The sequence below is a fragment of the Marmota flaviventris genome, chromosome 7 (genome assembly GCF_047511675.1).
Source record: "Marmota flaviventris isolate mMarFla1 chromosome 7, mMarFla1.hap1, whole genome shotgun sequence".
Lineage (NCBI taxonomy): Eukaryota > Metazoa > Chordata > Mammalia > Rodentia > Sciuridae > Marmota > Marmota flaviventris.
In genome coordinates, this window is record NC_092504.1 from 133,972,146 (window position 1) to 133,995,022 (window position 22,877).

General features: G+C 36.6%; 1 protein-coding gene across 1 annotated transcript; it reads right to left on the reverse strand.

The window, feature by feature from the left end:
* Positions 1-2,228: 2,228 nt before the first annotated feature.
* Positions 2,229-21,545, reverse strand: Pcdh10 (protocadherin 10). The gene is made up of 5 exons (XM_027926703.2): positions 18,806-21,545; positions 17,132-17,190; positions 16,485-16,591; positions 8,573-8,878; positions 2,229-2,269 (listed from the first exon to the last, which is right to left on the reverse strand). Exons 1-5 carry the CDS (start codon positions 21,431-21,433, stop codon positions 2,229-2,231), a joined length of 3,141 nt encoding a protein of 1,046 aa, XP_027782504.1. The 5' UTR covers positions 21,434-21,545.
* Between the last annotated feature and the right edge of the window lie 1,332 nt (positions 21,546-22,877).

Consider the following 22,877-nt stretch of genomic DNA (forward strand, 5'->3'; position numbering starts at 1 on the left):
ATAGATTAAGCAATAGGATAGCTGGATTTGCTTTAAAACATGTAAATGAACAGGCTGTTATGTTAGTGTTTGGATGAAACAAATTTGCCCAAAAGTTGATCAAAAGCAGAGAAGTATGCTAGTCTCTGCTTTAACAGCTTGAACGTTCCAAAATTTAAAAGAATGTTTAAAAATGCAACTTTGTGAATCTCTATGAATTCTGTATATTACTGCCCTTAATGACCACTGCTCTTATCAATTTATTAGAGATGAATCAAGAATCAAGATAGAACTACTAATAAATAACCTTCCATATAATCATCTGATGCATGATCCTTAATATTTACACTGTCAGAATTTTATACCACTTTTTCAGACTGAACTCCAGGTTTTTTCTGTTTCTAAGAAGAACATAACAGAAGGCAACTGCCAAACTATTACATGAATTCTCATATTTAGATACCTATTCGTATCATTATTTAAATTAAACCTCCTTGTGAAACATTTAGTTTACATACGTCATCAGGTATGTATCATCATGATAACTTCATCATAGCTACTTCTTCTGATACCATCCTTAACACAAAACATTATGATGTACTGCACTTTAGGAAATGAACTCTCAGTGAAATAGTTAATCTCATATGAGAAAGACCCAACTATCCTGCCCCTTTCCTTCTCCAGGGTGCATCAAAATTTAATTCAGAAAATATACATTTGTAAAAAATCTTACTTATATACTACTTTCATGATTAAGTGTTTTCAAAGACATTTATTTGAAAATTATGACAAAAATAATTACAAATATGCTTTTATGGAAAAATGCACTAATTTTTAGCTTAAAAAGTTATTTATGTGTAGATGAGTCTTAAAATACTTGATAAACTATATCTCAGTTTCCAGCTTATGTAAAATATATGTAACTATCCAATATAGGCAAGACTGCAATCTAGTGCAAGGGCAAGATTCTGGCTAATGCCAACCTTCAGAATGGGGAAAGCCCTACTCAGGACAACATCTTTACTAGCAGTTCAAAATAATGTCATCCTTGTAATCCATAGTACTGGAACCAGAAGCCTATTTCTTCTCCAGTGTCATGGTTAATTTGCAAGTACTTAAGCACAATGAACTGGTCCTCAAAAAATGCAATCCAGACCTTAAAAAATAAAGGAACAGACTAAAATGGATACAAGCTTCTCATCAAGTGCTGTATTGTCATTTTAATTAGCTCCTGATGACAAAATAGCCATTAGTTAAATAAATATATTCTGTCTAACATAATCACATCATGTTTTCCACTGGTAATTGATGGAGATAACTAAAAATTAAATAATTTAATAATGTTTTGTGTGGGATGTATATGTGTGTAATATATTCATGCAACTGAAACATGAAGCTAGACCATAGAAAATACATTTATAATCACTTATTGAACTTAATGATTTAAGCTATCATAGATAGTTTAGAATAACACTCTATTGAATGTTTATAACTTTATAAAAATTAAGGTCAAATATTATCACTTCTATTCATATTGTTAAGAAACTATCTCTAAAGAAAAAAAAATGTAACCAAGTGCCTTGTTATTGAACATAGGTAATAGTTTGTGTACAATGTCATGTAATGGATTAATTATAGAATCAGATGGAGACCTCTGATTTTTATCTGCAAAGTTTCTAGCTTACAATTCATTTCTATCCATGCACTAATTACATCCTGAAATTTAGTGTTTTTAAATCTCCTACACTCTCCTCATCTAAACTGACAGAGGTCAAACTTCTTAGTTATTAGGAAGTTTCATTAGGCCTTAGTATAAAACTTCAAAGTTTTTTTAATCTCTAGATGACTAAAAATGACTCATCTTGTACTGACTTTAATCTTCATTCAATAATATTATTTAATACTAAACAACAAATTTCACAGTCCAAAACAGTTTCTAAGCTCTGATATCTAATGATGCTCATCCCTATAAAAAAGGATCCCACACACAGACTCACCCAAAAAAACTCTAGAACATTGAGTATTGAACAATGTTTAATGATATTTGTAGGCAATTCAATTTGTATTTTCCAGGATTATTTACAATATCTTTATAATTTAATGCATTTAAATTTGGACTCATAAATCTTCAGTAGGATGAGCAGGAAAAAATTCCCAAGTAGATATTCCTTCTCATTGAATAATGCTAATATTTTAATTGATAATCTTCTTTTGTTAGGCTCAAATGATGAAAAAATGCTTACATGGGTTTACTTCCAGTGTACAAAATAAGAAAGATGATGAAAATGATCTGTAATATAAAACGAGGTATATGAAAATATTAATATGCTAAATGTTAACTCAATAAAATGAAAAGTACTTATGCAACAAACTGCTTTAAATAAAAAAGACTCATACTAAGAGTGCGGATATTAAATAAAAATACAAGTAGCTTTTATCTATTGTCATCTTTTTATCTTAAGTGATGATATTTTATTTAACTATCTGGGAATTCAAAGCTATAAGTAAAAACCATGCAAATAAATCATTGCTACATTAGAATTAAGTAAGGAAAAAAAGTGAAATAGAATATATACCTTTTAGCTTCATGTAAAGATGAAAGATGAGAGCTAATGTATGAAATTGCTGATAAATAAAATACGAAAAAGAAAGATGATCTCACAGACAAGGTAAGAAAGAAAATTAAAAATCTAAGACTTAAGAAATTTGAACAAATTTAACACCTCTGTATCATATAAAATATATTTTGAGGGAAAAAATAAGTTTAAAATTTTTAGGTATTGAAAATCTACATTATATTTTAAGTACTTAGATACATATCAATATTTGAAGGAGTTCAAATTCTAATTTCATTTATAAAAACCTATAGGCACTAGTTAGAGAATACAACTAATTTAAACATATTTTAAAAAGTTTTGAAAGCAAAGAAAGTTTGCTTGAAGCATTGAACAATGGTATGTGCATGTGCCCACAGACATGTGTGAAAGAATAAATGAAGACGGTAGTATTACAGAAAAATCAAGTATTTTTTAATATGCTCATTCATCTATTTTCATCACATAATTATTTAGCATTTATAATATGCTTAGCTGGGTAGTAAGTCTAAATATGCCAAGAAAATAATTTTGTTGGGAGAAACATATTAGACCAGAAGCAGAATTTAGCAAAGTTAATAATTTGTGAGAATATTTGCAAAAAATATTTCATAATAAATAATGGTCATGTAAATCTTGTTTTTAGAATATAAAAGTCTGGTTAAGCCACAGGTCACATTTTCAAAATAAGGTCAATTCAATTTGTTGTCATATTAAAATGATGCTTTAAATATTGAGACTATAAAAATTGGTATGTTGCCAGAATAAACCAGGAAACTGTTACTCAACAAAGAAACTGAATTTTCTTGGATACGAATTAGTTCCAAGTCCTTCAAAGGCACAAATTTTAAGTGACATGAGATCAGTCACAGGAACAATGTCTTAAGTAAAAAGCAAATTGCTCACAGAAATGGACAGATGTGAAAGGAAAAGCGCCATTTCCTACCTGCATCTCAGAAGGATTTTTATAGCTATCACTTTGTATCATGTTAGTTGAGATAGATCATTACCCAACAACTAAAGGAAAAAAAATATTATAATATCTCACTTATCTAGATGTGGCGGGGGCAGCTACTGGTATTGGTTAACTGGAATAATGACATGAACTGTAAATAGATTATAATTTTTCAAGGAAGTAAAATAAAATATGATTCAGAGAACATTAAATTCTCACAGTACAAATATAGAGACTGGAAATAAGGATGAGCTTATTTCACTGGTCGCTATTTATCATTTGCCTCATTTTCACAGGATTGAGGTAATTAAACTATCTTGATTATGACAGACTTCCTCATAACCCTGAACAAAGGAAGTCAGTAGATGAGTAGAAGGACTTGTGTGAGTCTAAGACCAAAGATCTGTTGAAAGAAATAAGCTGAAAATGCAATAGTTAGGGTCACAAATCTAGATGCATATGAAGAAAAGTGGGAAAACAATCCACCCCCCCCCCCATCCGAAATACCAGATGACAAATAAGTGTCAAAACTTGAGGGAGAGTGGACAGAAATTAACCTAATAGAAAAAAAAAAAAGTTCTAAAAAGGCCTAAAATAAAAGTACTTCTTGGTGGACTTTCACACAGGATGGTCATGCTGTATTATGATATTGGAAGAACAGACCTACCCAAAGACAGCACTACTCGGGGTAGATGAATATGAAGTCACTATCAGGAAGAAAAGCCGCTTCACTGTGAATTCTAGAAATGCTCTTAGCACACTACTGAGTTCAGCACATTATGAAAACCAACAGCAGGAAGTAAGATGATGAGGAGATTGGAGGAGAAGTCACGCCACATGGCATGTTCTACGAATCCCATCAGCCAAGCACCTGAACTGCTCATGGGCATCAGATATATGCCTGGAAGAGTTCTCCCAAAATGAGGTTTCCTGAAGAGTAATATTGTCAGCAATATTTTAAAAACGATGTTTCAAAAATTTGACTTCTTTTTTCAGGATAGGGGCATTTCAAACTAGATCACAAGTTGGCAAAAAAAAAAGTTAGATCGATAGCCAATATGTTTTGGTGCACGTGAGTTAGTCTAAACCTTACATATTGTGAAGGTAGGATGGGCTATGATACTTTTCACTAAATGGTTCCTTGTAATCCTACAATTCTAGAAAGTTCCACAGATTTGTAAATTTCAAAGATCAGCTGTCAATGTAATTGTTCACTTTACTCAATATGATTATGGTATGACAGTATAAATAAAGAAAAACTTTTCACAAACATAATTTAGATCTAATTTCATTGATTATCTCATGATTAACTGAAACATCAAATGATTGATTAATTTATTGGCAAGAAGTCAACAAATTTCCAAGCAACACATCATTATCCATTTATTACAGCATTGTTTAAGCCAATTGGAACTGAACATACTCCTTCACTGACAATATTCTTAAGATGTGACCTATAAAATGTAAGGCCAAAATCAAGGAAAATTATTTTTGACTATTACTTTAATTATTGGGGTTTTTCAAAATTATATAAATTGCATTGGTTTTTATCAATCACATTCTTCAACTTAACCTATTTTTCTATTATTGGCTGAGATTATCCAAATGGCTTATGTATAATGCACTGTTGTCATTTGAAAGACTAAATTATTTTAAATAAGATATTTGTAGTTCTAAACAAATCCTTGAAAATACAATAGGATTTTAAAACTCCAGAGAACATTTTTATTTCATATAAAAACTATTATTTAAAGTTGAAAAGCAATTACTAATTTTAATTAACAGTTAAAATAGTGTTTTATTATATTTTTCAGTCTAAGAAAAATGAAAGGTAAAATTAACTAAAACTAACGTTTTTCAGGTCAGTTTAACTAACAATTTTTAGACTATATGGCTGTATTTTACATATTTGAATTTATTTCCTCAAACTTTCTATGTCTCCTTTTCCAACGAAAATAAAAAGACAAAGCTCATGATTAACTCAGAAATTATTGGCTGGTATGTTTAAAATGTTTCATTTGATGAAGTGAGACTTGCTACTCTTCATGGAAAAGAAAACATGACTGTATTTAGGCATTTGGTTAAATGTAAAGTACACTTTTTAAAGTGTGAGTATACCTAATTTTGTCTAAGATTTGGTTTATTATAGTTTTGAACTTTAACAGATGTATAGAAATTAAAAGTTACTGGTATAGACAATGATCTCAGTTATATTTTTAGCCATATCACCGTTTCCTTGTCATCTTCATATAAATGACGGTGGCAGTCTTATTAGGCATTTTAGAGCTTTATAAAAATAACCACATATACAGCTACTTTCTAAACATCAAAATGTATATTATGATCATTATAAAACGAAATACATGTTTAGCAAAAGAAAAACAGCAACCTCAATAATTAAACATTCTGATTAAAAGCAAGTAATTAGTGTCAATTTTTAGCTTCTTTAATTACATAAGGGACGTGCTTTTTAATTTAGAATATGAGAATATTTCACTCCTGATGATAGATGACACAAGTATTAAAAGTTATCACCACATGAATCAGGGGTGCAAAATGGTCAGGAAGAGCATGGTATATAGTTTTAATATTAGATTACCTAATTTGATTAAAATTGACTATGCCTATTAAGTTGGAGCTAAGATGTAATTTTACATATAATTCTTTGAGTCCAAGGTAGTAATATAACAAAAAAAAAATTTACATGATTAATATTGTATGAAAAACTACGAATAATTTCATGCAAACATTTTTCTGCTAATTTTCCATTCAGGTCATAGTTTAACCCAAACCCTTAAGTTTGAGCAGCATAAGCTGGCTAAACTGGCTAAAAAAAAATTATATATATATATATATATATATATATATATATATATATACACACATACACACACACACACGGACATATGTATATATACACTTAAAATATATTAAAAAACTAACTTATTCTAACATATATGTCTGCACAATATGCAAACAAATATAAATTTACCTGGCAAAATACAAAATTCATTCAAAATAATAAATTTAAATTTAAAATAATAAGTTCATAATTTCTAGAAACACATATAGGCTAAGAAATTTCATAATCCCTAAAATAAGTTTTCTAAATGAAAATACTAGTTTCTTAAGATGTAGAGAAATATGCATTAAAATATATGCAGAATTATTACTTTATTATTAGAGTTGTTGTGATTATTAAAAAAGAAAAACTAATCAGTGGAGTAAGACATTTGCAGATATTTAAAATTCTGGTTGTACATATAAGTGGAATTTATGAAGAATGAAGATTGGTACTCACTAACACCAAAAAGTGGCAGGCTCATTTTCTACTACATTTGAAATAGATTTGCCAGATTATGTATACTGAAAGCAAATGCTTGTTTTTTTAAAAAATACAAATTTTGATTCCTGTGAATCCTGTGCCCTTTCTCTTTTTGCCTTAAGATGACTGATTACTTGTTTTTATACCATGTATTCTGAAGTGAAAGAATACTGAAATATGCTGGTAAAAATTTGGAAAAGTTCTATTTTCAATAACAAAATTTTAAGTCCAGAATTCAGTTTGAGAGACAAGGACTACCCCATAGTCTTCACCTATTAAAATTTGATTTGGGGCTATTTTAATTTGCCGTAATATGTATGAATGTGTAAATTTCAAATTGCATCTTAGACTTCTCAATACTTATGTATTTGTGCTCTCCTAATACAATATAAATTTTAAAGTTATATAATATAACTTTAAAAAATGAAGCCAAACAAATATCAAAGATTTATAGGATGACCCAATGTTTTGGTTCAGAAGTGCTAAAGTACTACATCATGCTGGAGTAGCAGTACTTCTAAATAATTTTAAAAGCTGAACACAGTCTTGCACGCAGTGCATATGGCTACCACTGCCATCACAATCCATGCATCTGATGAAAGACCCACGGGTTTAATCCTATAGCAACTGTCTATTCTCATTACCAGTCTGAACCAGAGCCTCCTGTATTCAATGTCTGCCTTTCCCCTTGTACATTTGTCAGGACTCAACTCTATCCGGCTTTTCCTTTCCTTTAAGTTTCTAAACACAAAAACAAACAAAAAAAGTTTTTCTTTCCATTTCATATTTCCTCAGTCATAAAAGACACAATACATCTACAATTTGTGTCATCTTTGGCAGCTAGCTCAAGGCTCTATGATATATATATATATACACACACACATATACTAGAAGATGAAAGAAAATATGTAGGAAGGATTTCTAAAAAAAGATGAAAGTCATCTTTTGATTGTTTTTCACTTTTATTAATTACTGTTTATACAGTTTGAATAATCAGTAGTAGTTATCCACAAACTATTTCTATGTAGCAGAGAATGATGGGAAAATTTCATTCCCAAGATTCTGAAAGGAAACATAATACAGAATCTCAAAACCTTTTTATTGTTCATAATGATTGTATAAAATAATCCACTTAGAGAATAGGGTCCCGATACTGAATGAGCCGAGTGTAATTAGCAGTGTCTGAATGTGAGAAGAACCCACTGTTCTAAACCCTTCAGGGATATTGCTGTCCTGACATTCTTCCATCACAGAGTGCCTCTGGTTCTGATCAAACTTGAATCCACACCAAATCATTTTAAATGAAATGACACCTGAACCGCTCTCTAGATACCTTACTACCGCGAAAGGATGATTGGGTGAAAAATCCTAACATCAGTAAGAAAAATGAGATAAAGATCAAGAGAGAAGTTTTTCCACCATAATTTAACCCTTCAACACACAGCAATCAAACAAGCAAGACTGCCACATCCTACAGAAACGTGAGGAACATTTGAAAACTGATTTCATCAAACGCAAAAGTTGTGCTTTACTGTTGGTCCACAATGACGACCGGACACAGGGACCTGTCTTCCAGTTATGTTGATTTTTCCATGCTGCCTGTGTGCAACTCTTACGTTCATTTCTAAACGGAACCCGAATCCCGTTTTTACCAAGAGCAATGGTGGACAGTATTTCCCCCAAGGTAATACTTTTTACCCCCTTTTGTGTGATACTTACTCAAATACGGTGGTTTATAAGGCGCTCGTGTGTTAGACAGCAGTCCATCCAGCTCCTTCCTCTCCAGGGTGCTGTGTAGGGCCTTCTCTTTGCCAAAGGTGGAGAAGGACCGCTCTGCTGCAGGCTGGGCTTCTGGAGTTTCAAACACCTCAGTGTCTGGAACAGAGTCCATGCCGGGAACGTGCAGATTGCTGCGGTAATCGGCAGCCTGGCGTCCATCAGAAGGGACAAAAGAAGGCATCCAGCACCGATCTGAGTGGCCCAGGGCTTTACATTCTTCGGTGCAGTTGGAGAAGAGATCCATACCTGTAAGCAAAAGAAAACGGAAAGAAAAGGAAAAAAAAAGAAGAAGAAAAAGAAGAAAGAAAGAAAAGAACAAGGAGAAAGAAACTACAGGTGTATCCTTCAATAACAGGACCAGTTAGTTATTTAGAGGTAAAGATAACAGGTAGCATCAAAAGTAATGGGTGAGGGTATCTTAGTAAATGCTTAAATTGAAAGGAACCAAAGATCTCCTTGTTATCAGTTTTTTCATCATTTTTAAAAGAGAAGAGATCTGCAAATATAAGGGCAAGACTTGTGGAAAAGATACCTCTGAAAAAGATGTTTTTAAACTACTTGAAAAATTGGGACTAGGGGGATGGACATGTTTGCTCTAAATTATTCAAAGAACCAGGAAATGGTAAGTAGAAAAGGAATGCATATTAAAAAAAAATCTCTTGTGAAGTTCATAACAGGGGAAAAAAATGCAGGTATAAAGGCTTTACAATCCCTAACCCCTAACATGATGAATCAGCTGCTTTTTTTTTTTTTTTTAAAACAAAAATGGAAGAAACATGCTAAGCTCTATCAATGATATTTAGGTTATAGTATTTAGACCAGAAACGGGGAAATTCAACAGAAACATGGCATACACATTGATAAACCAGTAAATATCAAGTAGAAACAAGACTTCATGGGCAGCTAAAAGCACATTTTCTCAGATTCCTAGGAAATGACTTTCTAAAGGTATTTCTCATTGGCACTCTGGTAATCCATATTACTACAAATCACTTATTATTTGCCGCCTTAGACAAACCCAGAACAAATGGCTGTAATTAGTGAAACCAAGGTAACCAAATGCAGAGTGAACCAGCTGTGGATACTATTGACAATTACCTTATTACTTGTCCTTGGTTGTAAATACTTGTCCCAGTCAACACAAAACTACTTACTAATCCTATAATACCATGATTTCTAAAGACAACTTCAGACTTCATTGTCTTCCTTAGATTGACAAGACTGTTAATTAACTGATTATGATCAAGAAAGCTCATCTAGTTTCTTAAACAAGGCATAAGAATTTTTGAGTACTACAGAAAACTATTTGATATTCATTTTGATATATAACACTACAAAGAAAAGCACATGAACAAAAATACTGTTTTAATGTTTTTCTAACCATAATAACATATTTACTAAATATGTTTTAAAACAAGATTAATTTGAAACTACCAAAGTATGATTTATCTCTACAAAAGAAACTCTTCAATAAATGTCAAGTAAGGAAAAACTGGAATTTTTTTAAACCAACAGAATAATATTTACCTAATGAACATACTTGATTATTACTTCTATAAATGCAACAAGTGATTTGAGCCCTTAAGCAAGTATCAGTTTTTAAATGCATAGCAGTATTAAGTTATATATTGATCTATATATGTTTATTAGTATGCATTAAGGTTTTTATGAATAAAATATTATTTTTCAAAATTCTAAACATTCCAGGTTATCTATAAATACTTCAGAGTTGAGAACAGTTAATTATATAAATTTTAAAGAAATAACACCAAGTCTTTCATCATATATTAATCTCACTATCTGATGACTTCTTTGTTTTAAATTAAACTGTGCATAATGCCTAGTCTGACTTTGATTATAATGTTCCATTGATAATTGTCATGCATAAGTCTGGAAATAAATTACTGATCAGTGAACTGTTGAGGAACAGAAACGTGAGCTGAAGCTGGTATTAAGGAATCTGACTGAGAACAGCATGTAAGACATGTAAATGTTACACTAGACACTTGAAAGAAGCACAGTTATTTATCCTATTTCTACAAGAAGATATATAGAAAGGAAAAAGAGAAGATGAATGTTTCTGGTACATGAGTTCATAGTACATAGGTAGAGACCCAGAGAGATTTTTATTTTGACATATTGCTGTAAATGCTGCCTCTTTAATTGTGCAATACAGAAAAAGGGCTTTTTTTCCCATACAGAATAAACTACCATAAGAGTAAAATTACTCTGAGCAATTACTTAGTGATTTTCAAAATAAATTTAAGATATTAAATTTCAATAGCTGATGGAATTATATTCAAATTTAAGATGAAATTGTTTTATTAGATCTGGTCAAGTTGGACCCTAATGCAAAATTTGCAATTAATACAATTTTTCTTCATGTGATTGGTATACATATCATTTTAAAATTTCCAAATAAGACCACATAAGATCTTTTCACATCTTTTTCTGTACCCATGCTCAAGTACTCTTCTAATTGTGAATGCTGCAGTCTCACACAGAAAATTTTAATAAACTATTATGTCCACATGAAGATACTGCTTTATGATGTCACAAAGTACTTCTTGGTGGAAATTATTTTGCGGGCAGTTTACACTCAATTATGCTCATTTTTTCCCCTCTTACAACCCTGGTTTTCTGTCCGTGTTAACTATTACAGATTGGTTAAATTTCCTTAGATGATGTAATAAGGTTCTTATCAATTGAGAATCTGTACAAACAAATAGATCATGGGCATAATAAAAAAGGGAGGAATATATGAAAATATTTTGCTGAAGCACAAGTCATTGACAAAAGGAAGGAACCTGAATATAAGGTTTTTAATAAATTTATGAATTAATCCTTTTAGTGGAATTTCCTTAGTAATAATACATACAGGTTTACATAGCTAGAATGAAAGACGAAGTAGTTCACATTGTGCCTGGTGTTTTACTAGCTTTATTGATAAAACAAATGGATCTATTCTCATAAGGAAATACCAGACACAGAAATGAAAGTAAACATAACATAGTCAATAAAGTTCAAATAAGTAACAGAGAAATTAATTGAAATTGGATGGTTTTTCATTTTTCATTTAGATATATAGTTTGAGAGCCAAATAAATGTATCACATTGCAGGGGTCCTCACTGTAGGGAGCTATTATATGACTAATATTATTCTTCTATCATTTATCATTAGTCTCATTAAATATATTACCACAAATGCCAAATAAGTAGGGATATATTTAAATTTTAGTGGACTGGCATGTCAGATATCTATGACTTGTTAAAATACATACTTTTTGCTTTGCTCTTACAATCTTTAATAGCTCAAATTGAAAACTTAAAACTTGATGTTTAACATGATTTATTTTTTCATTCAAATGACCTTACTATTGAGCCTATAGGATTTGTAGAATAGGAAAAGTACAGGTCCAACTCATTTTTGAAACTTTGCTAATATTCAAGAAATGTCTAAACATACACTTTTTTTTACTTGCAATCCTTTTTTCCACTTATTTATTTTTCCAGTTATCAGAACTAATCTGTTCTGCAAAGCATGACAGCTGACGTGATAGACTGCTTGTTATGCAAAGATATATTTAGATAAATTTTAAAGGACATATTTTTAAATTTGTCCCTTAAGTCAGCGGAAGTGGATAGTTCCATTGAGAACAAATTGTGATTTCAAAAATATTAGAGTTGTATTCAAATGGTGCTGGCTTCTAATGATAACAATAAAAAAGTACATGCATATTTCTTTATCATATAACATGCCTTCATTAAGTATGGTAAATGAGTTTTAAAGAAACCAACTCTCATTTTTCGAGGAAGTTTCCATTCTTCCCTTAACTACCTAATAATGGGAAACTAAGAAATACTAATAATAATTACAAGCATTTCTATAATTTTAAGCAAAGTATTTTTTGAAACAGATATTTATAAACATAATTAACTCATGAAAAAATAAAGGCATATCAAAATTTTGTCCCCACTTATCTTTCAAAATAGTTTTCTCTACTTTATCTCAAAATTTTGTCTTTCATGTTTTCCCAATTAAAACTCTCTTCACATTAAAAGTTGTAGTTCAGAGGTTCAACAGAAACCTAAATAAGCTTTTGTAAACAAACAGTGTAAAATCATTTTATTTATAAAGCTAAAAGCTCCTTTGCCAATATCTAAATTCTTGTTGGAGTTAGGAAAGTGATGTTTGTACTTCATGATAATCCAAGAATTCTCCTGCTGATATTGTAGTGATGTGTGTCTTAATATATTAATTTGAAAGTTTTGACAATCCAAATCACTTTACATTTTAAATTTATAGCCAAATATTGACCCTATATAGTGTATGGATCTCATAATAGCTGCATAAGAACTAAAAACACTTAATAGATAAATTTCTTTACAAATGAAGAAAAATTTACAAGAGAAACTTAATAATTTTTAGGCAAAGTATAACAAGTAACTCAATCACTTGTCAGTTCTCCTCTTCAACATGCTTTTTTAAAAGAACAAATTCATAATTAATTCTAATGTTATTTATAGTATAGACATTTAATAATTGGTAGAAAACTTTCTCTAGTTATATTTAAGATGTTTAATATACAACTAAAACTGTTATATGCTAAAATAGAAAAATCATCTTTTAATCTAATGATTTAATAATAAGATTGAAAATTTATATCTTTAAAGTCCACCTTTTTAGTTCTTCAAGCTGTGATTAATCAGTTTTTCCTCTTGTGATGGTTTATGCATGCATTTACCACATCTCCTTGGACTTCTGCCATACCTAACCAATACATCAATAGTGTGCTGAAAAATAAATGGAAAGCACCTTGACAAGGCTATAGAAAGAAAAGTGGCACAGAGCAGTGGTCAAGCCGAGGAATTTCACACATGGAGCCAGGTGCAGTGGGAAACTGAAAAGCTTATGTGGTTCTCTGTGCAGCTGCCTCCGTGCTTAAAGCCCTTCTGTGCACAAGACTGGTGACTGCAAATGGCTTAGAAAGGAGAAAAGCAAGAAAGCGAAAAAGAGAAAGAACAGAAAAGAAAACTATTCATAAAAGAGTAAACAGAAGGCATATCCAAATAAATAAATACGAAGTAACACTGACACAGGAAAATAAAAGTAAGTAAATTAAGAAAAAGGAAGTTTGAACAGGTAAAGCGCTAAGCTAAATAGTGTGGATTCTGTAGTATGAGATGAGCTACAAACTGCAAGGAAGAATTCAGAATTTTTATCTTTCTAATATTATTTTTTCTTGATAATTTAATCTTTCCCATTTAAAATGTACTTAAGTGGGATTTGCTTATTGGTTAGATATTTTCATATGATAATTTAATCTTCCCCATTTAAAATGTACTTAAGTGGGATTTGCTTATTGGTATGATATTTTCATTTGCTTAACCTGGAAATAGAAGGGTTATGAATTATATTACCTCATTTTGCAAACTTGGAAGATCATTATTATCTGGTTTTACCAACAAATAAAACAGATTTATTTGAAGCGGGCTTAACTTTTTAAAAATATTCTAGATATTGACAGTGCAATTTACAATATACAACATCAGTATGGACTGAAAAAGTCATTAATTAAATGCATTTAATTTTCTATATTTAGGACTTAAAAAAATAAAACACTTAAAATCATCCTTACAATAAAATTAAACATATTAAATTTGATCATAATTGAACACACAAAAGTGCAATTACTTACTGTAAGTGCTTTATTACACCTAAAACAGCTTTTAGTGTGCCCAGTAGGTTATGGTTGCCCTGTAACTACTAATGAAGTACACAAATGGATTGGTAATTCTGTAATTAATACTTTTACATGTTCAAGAGCTTAGGAATCAGAGAAAATTTACCATTTCAATAAAGAAAAAGAAAAACTGGCTTTTTCAAATGTTTTCCAGTAAACACATTATATTTTAATATTGCTTTAAATGCTTTGACATCTCAAAGAATTTGAAAGAAACATTACCAAAATGGAAATACTGAGTGCCTTTGTAATAAAATAGCTAGTGGGAAGACATCAATAAGAAGATATTCCCATCTATCTTCCAAATTTAGCCCTTTCTGCAGATGTTTATTGGTTTCTTGTTCTTCGGTTAGGTTATTATGGCTCATTATGTCTAAGGGACTAAACTAATTGAAATGTTCATTGAGATTGGAGTGCTACAGGAAAAACAAAATGGGGTGGGTGGGAAAGGAGAAAAATGCATTTAAAAACATGTAGCAAATATTCCTTTTTTATATCAGACACTTTGTTTTAAAGGGCTGGTAGTTAAGTTGGAAACTCCAAAGAAAGACTAGAAATGGAAAATTCTGCATGTATCTTTTTTTTAAAGATAACAATCAATCATATACAATATATAGGGCAAAAATGAAAGGGACTTTGTACTTGCCTATAAACTTCTGGCAAGATCTGGTTTGTTGTCAGGTTCCCAGACACTAAATAGATGCTCTGTTCACTTAGCGTGAAGGCCCGCAAGGGGCAGGGACCTCCGGGGATTCTTGGCAGTTCTCAAGTCTCATTAGGTCTGCATATTAATGACTTGCAGCAATATAAAGAGACCCTTGAGCAGCCTTTTCCCCCTTCATCCTGCCTGGATTTCCCAAGGCTAAGGCAGCCTCAGACACAGCACACATTGGCCAAGTGAGAGGCTTGTAGCAACCACTGCTGCCAGTCCACCATGGGGTGTACACTGCCCTTTGACACACTGCCTCAGCACCGTTTAGAGGTCGCCCAAGTGTGTTAAGGAATGGATGCTCTCGAGGAGTAATGTCACCTTAAAATAAAGATCCCATCACTCCGTGCTAGTATTACTAACCAAAATCAAGATCAAATCTCAAGAGAGCTGAGAGGAATCCAGAGATAGTCCAATGATGAATATTTTCTAGAAATATTATAACAAAAATCAACTAGCCTTTCCTTTCCCTTGTGTGTCAAATAAACACCAAATTAGAAGAAAATAGTTAAAAATTCAACAAGCACCCTGCCTAGGTGAAATCCAATGAAGTAAACAGAAAACCAGAAGTTTATGAAATTTTCATTTTAAAAAGCACACTTCATTTATTTTTGGATTAGTAATTAGAACTAACAGGTAACTATAAAACTTAAAGGTGGGACTTATGTAGAGGAAATTAAAGCAGAATACAGCGAACAAAAATATGACACTGCAATTCTCATCAGTAACTATCAGGAAGCCCACATACAAAGACACTCAGAGCCAACTCTTAACAGAACACAAAACCTGTGGAAAATACAAGGAAACCCAAAATGCTTCAGACAACATACATTACACATGCTTACTTGTGTCCTGAAGCTTAACGACTCAAGATTGGAAACTCTACTTTCAACCCACCATGACTCCCAGTCCGCTTTCCTTCCTTCAGTCCATACTTGGTGGAGCCCAAAGTGCATTACTATGGAAGGAAGGAATTTGGATTCTAGACCCCAATCATCCAGTTATCTTCTGTGACCTTGTACAGGTCAATCAATTTCATTCATCTTCTGAGACCTCACCCATAAATAAGTCTAATAATACCTTAATTAACTGAAGACTGAGGACTGGACCAGATGAGAGATCTATGGTTTTCTGTATGCAATATAATTCCACTAAAGAACATTACATATGAAAGATATTCACCAATGATTTCCTAATTTCACCTCTCCAAGGGAATTTCACATTTTTATAAACCTCTTTGAACCTAGAACAACAACATAAGATGACATCATCTTTCTGTTGAGTTGCCAGAATTAAACTGACAGAAAGTTACCTAGGACACCATCTTTTCTTGATTCATTTGGGAGAATAAAAAAAAAAATCAAAGTCAGCACTTAGATTGCCCTTTGGTCACACTTACCAGCTGACTGGCCGCGGTTGGTGGCATCATGATCACTATCTCCCTGTTCACTGTCTCCATGACCACTGTCCTTAGAGCTTACTATGTCAGCTTCTTGGAACGCAGAACTAGAAGTACAAAAATGCCAGTATTAGAATAAAAAAGGTGAAGAAACACAGAAAACATTCTTCTGCCACCACATGGTCACAGATGTGTGCTGCAGACTCACAGACCTCTTGGTTGGCTTTATTTCTGCATAAAGTTAGTTTTCATAATCTAAGCCTACCTCTTTGAAAATTGATCATGGCCAACTTCAGTACTTAAGATACGTAAAGTTGAGCCATTATTCTATGATTGGGGTAAAATACATATTTACATCTCATTCATAAAACAGATGTAAATATACATCTAAAAGTTATAAAAACTATCACAAGCCATGTAAGCAATTTACACCGACAAAAACATTTTGTGAATTGTATATAAATGAAATAAGCCCTTATAATAATGTGTTATATAGGAAACACAATATCACCAGCAGTTTTGCCCTGCCTGAATTTAAAATACTTTATATACTTTATATTTTAATATCAAATAATATACCTACTTTCTACATTTTTCTAGGTAGCAAATTGTCCAAACACCATGCTAGGGGAATAAAGGGTCCATACCTGTTAACTCGGCGAGGTCTGTCAACTAGATAGCTGAGCTCTGCTCGCTGGTGTTTAGTCTAGGAAAAAAAATAAATAAATCAAGAGCATTTGAATGCTAAGGGTTTAACTTATAGTCTGCATTTTGAGGTTAGGAATAACATCTAGTTTAAATAATTGTGTATACTTTTATGAATTTCCAACCTTTTCGGAGACCTCAGCCTAGTGATTGCTGGGTAAGGGCAGGGAAGATACACAGAGACGTTTGGGTCCAAATTTCTTTCAGTCAGCTGTAAAGGTTTAAAAAACACTGGCCAACTTTAGATGTGTTTTCTTTTTCCTTTTCTTATTCTTTTCTCTTTTTTTTCTTTTCTTTTTTTGTAAGAGAGAATGCAATTGTCTTCAGAGCTGGGGCTCATGAACTATTATCACTAACAGAGTTAATCTAGTTATACTCTGCAGACTTCAGTGGCCTAAAACGTGTTTAGATGCATACTGGTTGACACAAGAAAAAACAGCACGCTCAATAAGCAAAAAGTTTGGATATTTTATGGAATTATTTTGTTGTTTATTTTCAAAATGTGCTTTAGATACAAATGAGCTGTACAAATATATTCATGAAAGTCAATGAGTAATATGAGTAATACCTAAGACTCAAATAAATAAAATAAGGAGCTATCAAGGAGTTCAAAATCCTGCCCACCCCCCTCAATCATCTCCCTCTCCAAAGGCCTTCTGTATTCTTCTCTCAGGCTCCACCACCCACACACCTTTTCCGGTCCAAACTTTTACATGAACCAACTCCATTCTCCCCAGTGCCCCCCCATAGAACTTTGCCACTTCTCCATCTTTTAAAAATAAATCGGAATTGACAAGCCAAATTCTTTGATGAAGAAAGCCAACAGTAGTGATTTATCAAAAACAGTGGCAAGAAGGTGATTATTAGCCAAAAAATATTTAAAACAACAATTGTTGAAGCTTTCCTTTTCTTTACTCTTACAGGGGTTTGTGCCAAAGCAACTTCATTCAAATTCACACTGTGTGGGCGTTCGGCTTCAAGAGCGTCTGTAAATGCTGTCCAGAACAGAACTGAAGGCTTTTTTTTTTTTTTTCCCCAACCCAAGTTCAGAGGATAAGGATCTAATAACTTGTTCACTAAAACATGCATTCGAGTTTAGACAACTATGTAAAGTTAAACAATTTATAGCTTACTTGTACACGCGACTGAAAGCAGCATAAACAAAGCAAAATAGAATCAACTTTATTAACGTCTGGGACAGAAGCGAAGAGCAAAAGACCTTTGCCAGGGCTAGCAAACCCCTCCCCCACATTTTCCTCTCCCTTCGCGCAGTTTCCCTAATAGCCCCAGGTTTCCAAGAAGGGAAGGGGACGACAGAGGGTTAAGATTTTAAAGGAAACTTGGGAGAGACAGTTTCAAGGTGGCAAAGCACCAGGGGGAGGGAATGAAAATAAATGTGGAGGGGTGGAGCGCAGAGAATTAGGACCAACGCGAAAGTTGGGTTACACACGGAGGGGTGGGAGAAGGTAACCCCACATCCAGCACTCCCACAACGATACAAATAAGCTAATATCCTAAATATAAATACATAGTGCACCAGAGATACAAGGGCCGGGCTAGAGGAGGCTTTCAGATGGAGGAGATGAGAGATGGTGGTCCTTTCGCTTCAGCCTTACCTCGTTGGACAAAATGCTTCCATTGGAGATGATGTCTGGTTGCTGGTCGGTGTAACCGGTGACGATGGCCCCACAAGGATTGTGCTCAGTGTCCGTACTCCGAGAAGGGCTGCAAGGCTTAAGGAACATCAGGTCGGTCTTAGCAGACTCTGGGGTCAGGCAGACCTGGTAGCAGTAATTCTGGTTGTGGTGATGGGAGCCAAAGCCCCCGGACTCCTCCACGGGCACCTGGGCGGGGTTACTTGGTACATTGGAGCTCTGCACCAGCATTATGTCCGACTTGCTGAGTTTCTTCTTGCGTGCCCGGGCTTGGCGGCCACAGCAGGTCGAACCCCCGCCACCGCAGCAGCAGCAGCACAGGCAGCAGTCGCTGGCCAGACACGTGTAGATGTTGAGCTTTTTCTCTTTTTGGCAACGTACGGCCAGCACGATCATGGCCAGCAGGAAGATGAAGGACACTGAACCCAGCGCAATGATGAGGATGAGGGTGAGGTCTAGCGAGGTTTCTCCGCTGCCGGATCGGCTGGGGCGTTGGTGCTCCCCTGACCCGCCGCTTCCGCCCCCGCCCCCGCCCTGGGGCTCCACTGCGCCATCCACGAGTTGAACCACCAGGGTGGCAGTGGAGGACAGGGGCGGCTGCCCGTGGTCTCGCACCTCGATCACCAGCTCGTAAGGCCGCTGGGGGTCGCGCTTGGTTGGAACCCGGCGCGCTGTGCGGAGCTCCCCTGTGCGCCAGTCCATGCGGAAGAGGTTCATTTCATTGCCCCGCACGATGCTATAGGTGAGCCGGGCGTTCTCGCCGTCGTCCGCGTCCACCGCCGCCACGCGAGTGAGCAGGTAACCCGGCTCCGCCGAGCGGGGCAGCACTTCGCGGGCTGGAGTCCCGTTGCGCCCCGGTAGGGGCGCCACGATGGCAGGGGCGTTGTCGTTCTGATCCACTATGAGGATGTTGACGGTGGCGTTGCCCGCCAGCGCCTGGGGGCTGCCGGCGTCCCGGGCTTCCACCTGAAAGCTGAAGTCCTTAAGCTGCTCATAGTCGAAAGATCGCAGAGCATACAAGTAGCCATTCTCAGAGTTGATGGACACGTAGGTGAAGACGCTCATGCCCTGGATCTGGCACTCGAGGATAGAGTAGGCTAGCTGGGCATTGGCCCCCTCATCGCGGTCAGTGGCGCTCACCGCATAGATGTAGGCGCCTGGCACGTTGTTTTCGGTCACATACACGTCGTAGACCGGCTGGCTGAAGCGCGGCGCGTTGTCGTTCACATCCGACACTTGGACCTGGATTGACTTACTGGTGGAGAGCGCCGGCTCGCCCCGGTCCCGGGCCACCACGGTAAGGGTATAGGAGTCTCCAGCCTCTCGGTCCAGGGGGGCCTCGGTCACAATGGTATAGTAATTTTTGAAGGAAGACTTGAGGCGGAAGGGCACGTCCCCCAACAGCTCACACTGCACTTGCCCATTCTCTTCTGAGTCGCGGTCGGTCACGCTGAACAGAGCTACCACTGTGCCTGGCGCCGCGCCCTCGCTCACCGCCTCCTTCACGGTGCTGAAGCTGATCTCCGGCGCGTTGTCGTTAGCATCCAGCACTCGCACAAGCACCTTGCAGTGCGCAGGCACAGCGTTGGGGCCCAGGTCCTTGGCTTGTACGTATACCTGGTACACCGGGCTCTCTTCGTAGTCCAGTTCTCCGCTCACCTCTAGCCGGCCGGTGCGCGGCGAGAGTCCGAAGAGCTCCCGAGCCCGGGGTGAAATGTGGCTGCTGAAGGAGTACACGACTTCACCGTTCTGGCCCTCGTCGGGGTCTGTGGCATTGAGCTGGATCACTAGCGTACCCGGGGGCGAGTTCTCTGGTAGGGACACAGTGTAGACGGGTTGGTCGAAAGCGGGCACATTGTCGTTGGAATCTAGCACTCGGATGGTGAGTAGGGCCGTGCCGGTGCGCTGCTGCTGGGGGGGCAGGCCGGCTCCCCCACCGCCTCCTCCTCCTTCTCCTCCTCCCCCTCCTCCCCCGTCCACCGCGGTCAGCACGTAGCGGTGCACCGCTTGCTGCTCTCGGTCCAGTGGCTTCTCTAGCACCAGCTCAGCGAATCTGTTGCCATCTCCCTGGGTCTGCACGTCCAGGGAGAAGTAGCTGTTGGGGGTGATCTCGTAGTCGCGCAAGGAGTTGGTTCCCACGTCTGGGTCGAATGCGCTCTCCAAAGGGAAGCGGGTGCCTGGCGTGGCGCTTTCAGAGATTTCCACAGTCAGGTCTGGCTCCGGGAAAGAGGGAGGATTGTCATTTATGTCAAGCACCTCAATCTCCACCCGGAACAGTTCCAGGGGGTTCTCCAGGAAGACCTCCAGGTGCAGGACGCAGGAGGGGCTCTGCTTGCAGATTTGCTCGCGGTCGATCTTCTCGTTCACGTACAGCACCCCAGTCTCCAGGTTGAGGTCCAAGTAAGGGGTCCGTGAGTTGGCCACCGTCTGAAACCCGCGAGCTGAAAGTTTTGTAATGTCCAAGCCCAGATCTTCAGCGATATTCCCCACGAAAGTGCCATGTTCCTGCTCCTCTTGTACGGTGTAGTGAAGCTGGGAAAAGACTCCTTCCACCATCCAGAGCAAGGCAAAGAATAATAGCACAATCATCTCCAAAAGGAAAGGAAGCTGCTTCCCAGTAGCTAGTCAGCCACCCAATCACCTCCCCCACCACCACGGAAAAAAAAAATCTCAAAAAAATACAAATAAAAGTGTGTTACTTGGGGGGCACCTATGCCTTTCGGTTTTTAAAAATCTTATTCTTTTTGCTTCATTTTAAAGCTGTCCTCAATCCAGTCTAATTTTTCAATCTTAGCGCAGGAAAGGTGACAGACGTCCCCTTTCCTCATCTGTAATCTTCCTACTGACCAATTAATAAAATAATGATAATACAATAGTCAGCGTCCTTTATTCCGACAGTCTTGGCGCAACGCGGCGCTGGCAAATCCCAAGGAGGAAATTTCGATATTTCAAGACTGTCCTCGGTTTCTCTTCTTGCTGATGGGAGGAGAATGAGGAGGAGGAAAAAGAGGAGGAGGAGGAGGAAGATGAAGAGGAAGAGGAGAAGGAAGAAGAGATGCTGCTGGCACCGCTGAACATCCCTCTTAATATCAACGGCTGGCAAATGCAGGAGGGCTTAAAAACAGCGAGAGAATTTTGTGCCGGAAAAACACAGAACGGCTCTGCAGCATAAAACTTTCATTCTCTTCATTTCTCTGGCTGGATGTTCTTGACATTTTTTTTTCTCTCTCTTTCGCTCTATTTGTATTTTTTGGCTTTCATATCTTCTCTCCCTTTGTCCTCTTCTCCACCGTCACTTGCCTCTCTGTAAATATAATGAGCAATTTTCTTTTTGCTGTTTCCTGCACAAGGCTCTTTGCTTCTAACCTGTCTCTTTTTCTTTCAGTCCTTCATTCCTCCAGCTTCAGCCTCAAAGCCTGTGATCTCGGCTGGCAGTTTCTGAGCTCCGAGCGCTCGGCTTCTCTGTTTTTGCGCAGCGCCCTCATTCTGCCAACCAATCGTCGAGGAGCACCACCCACTGAGCAAGTGCTTATTGGCCAAACCGGCCGTCAAATAGACACGTCACCGAGCAGCCAGGCCGGGCGGGACACAACCCGCGCCTGGGCTGCCCGGGTTGAGTGTGAGTGTGTGTGTGTGAGAGAGAACAGCCCCGCAGGTCCCGAGGCGCTGGCTGGGGACTCTGCCGCGGAAAGTTCCCAGTCCCCAGCCGCAGGTAATGGGAAGGGAATAGAGAGGTTCCCCTGTTTGCATCAGCAAATGCGAAAACATAATAGCAACAGCTGCGGTGTTATCTCCGAGGAGCGGGATTTCCAGTGATGCTTACATTCTTTTTCCTTTAAGGTATTTTCCCTGTTACTGATCATGGAAAGAAAACACTGAGAAGGAAAAAGTTGCATGGGGCCAATAATTGGCTGGGGTTGCCCAATTAACGGACTGTAGCAGAGATTGACAGGACGTTTAAAAAATGGCTATAATTTAGTATGTGTCAATCTAAGCCTGAGGGTCTGGAGGGATCTTGTGGAAAAGAGCTAAA

What these genes read in the sequence shown, in the direction of transcription:
- Pcdh10 (XM_027926703.2), bottom strand. Translation starts at nt 21,433, where the DNA reads ATGATTGTGCTATTATTCTTTGCCTTGCTCTGGATGGTGGAAGGAGTC. An exon ending in GAAGCATTTTGTCCAACGAG is followed by an intron (nt 17,191 to 18,805) that starts GTAAGGCTGAAG and finishes TTTTTTTCCTAG; the next exon opens with ACTAAACACCAGCGAGCAGA. An exon ending in CAACCGCGGCCAGTCAGCTG is followed by an intron (nt 8,879 to 16,484) that starts GTAAGTGTGACC and finishes TTTTGCTTACAG; the next exon opens with GTATGGATCTCTTCTCCAAC.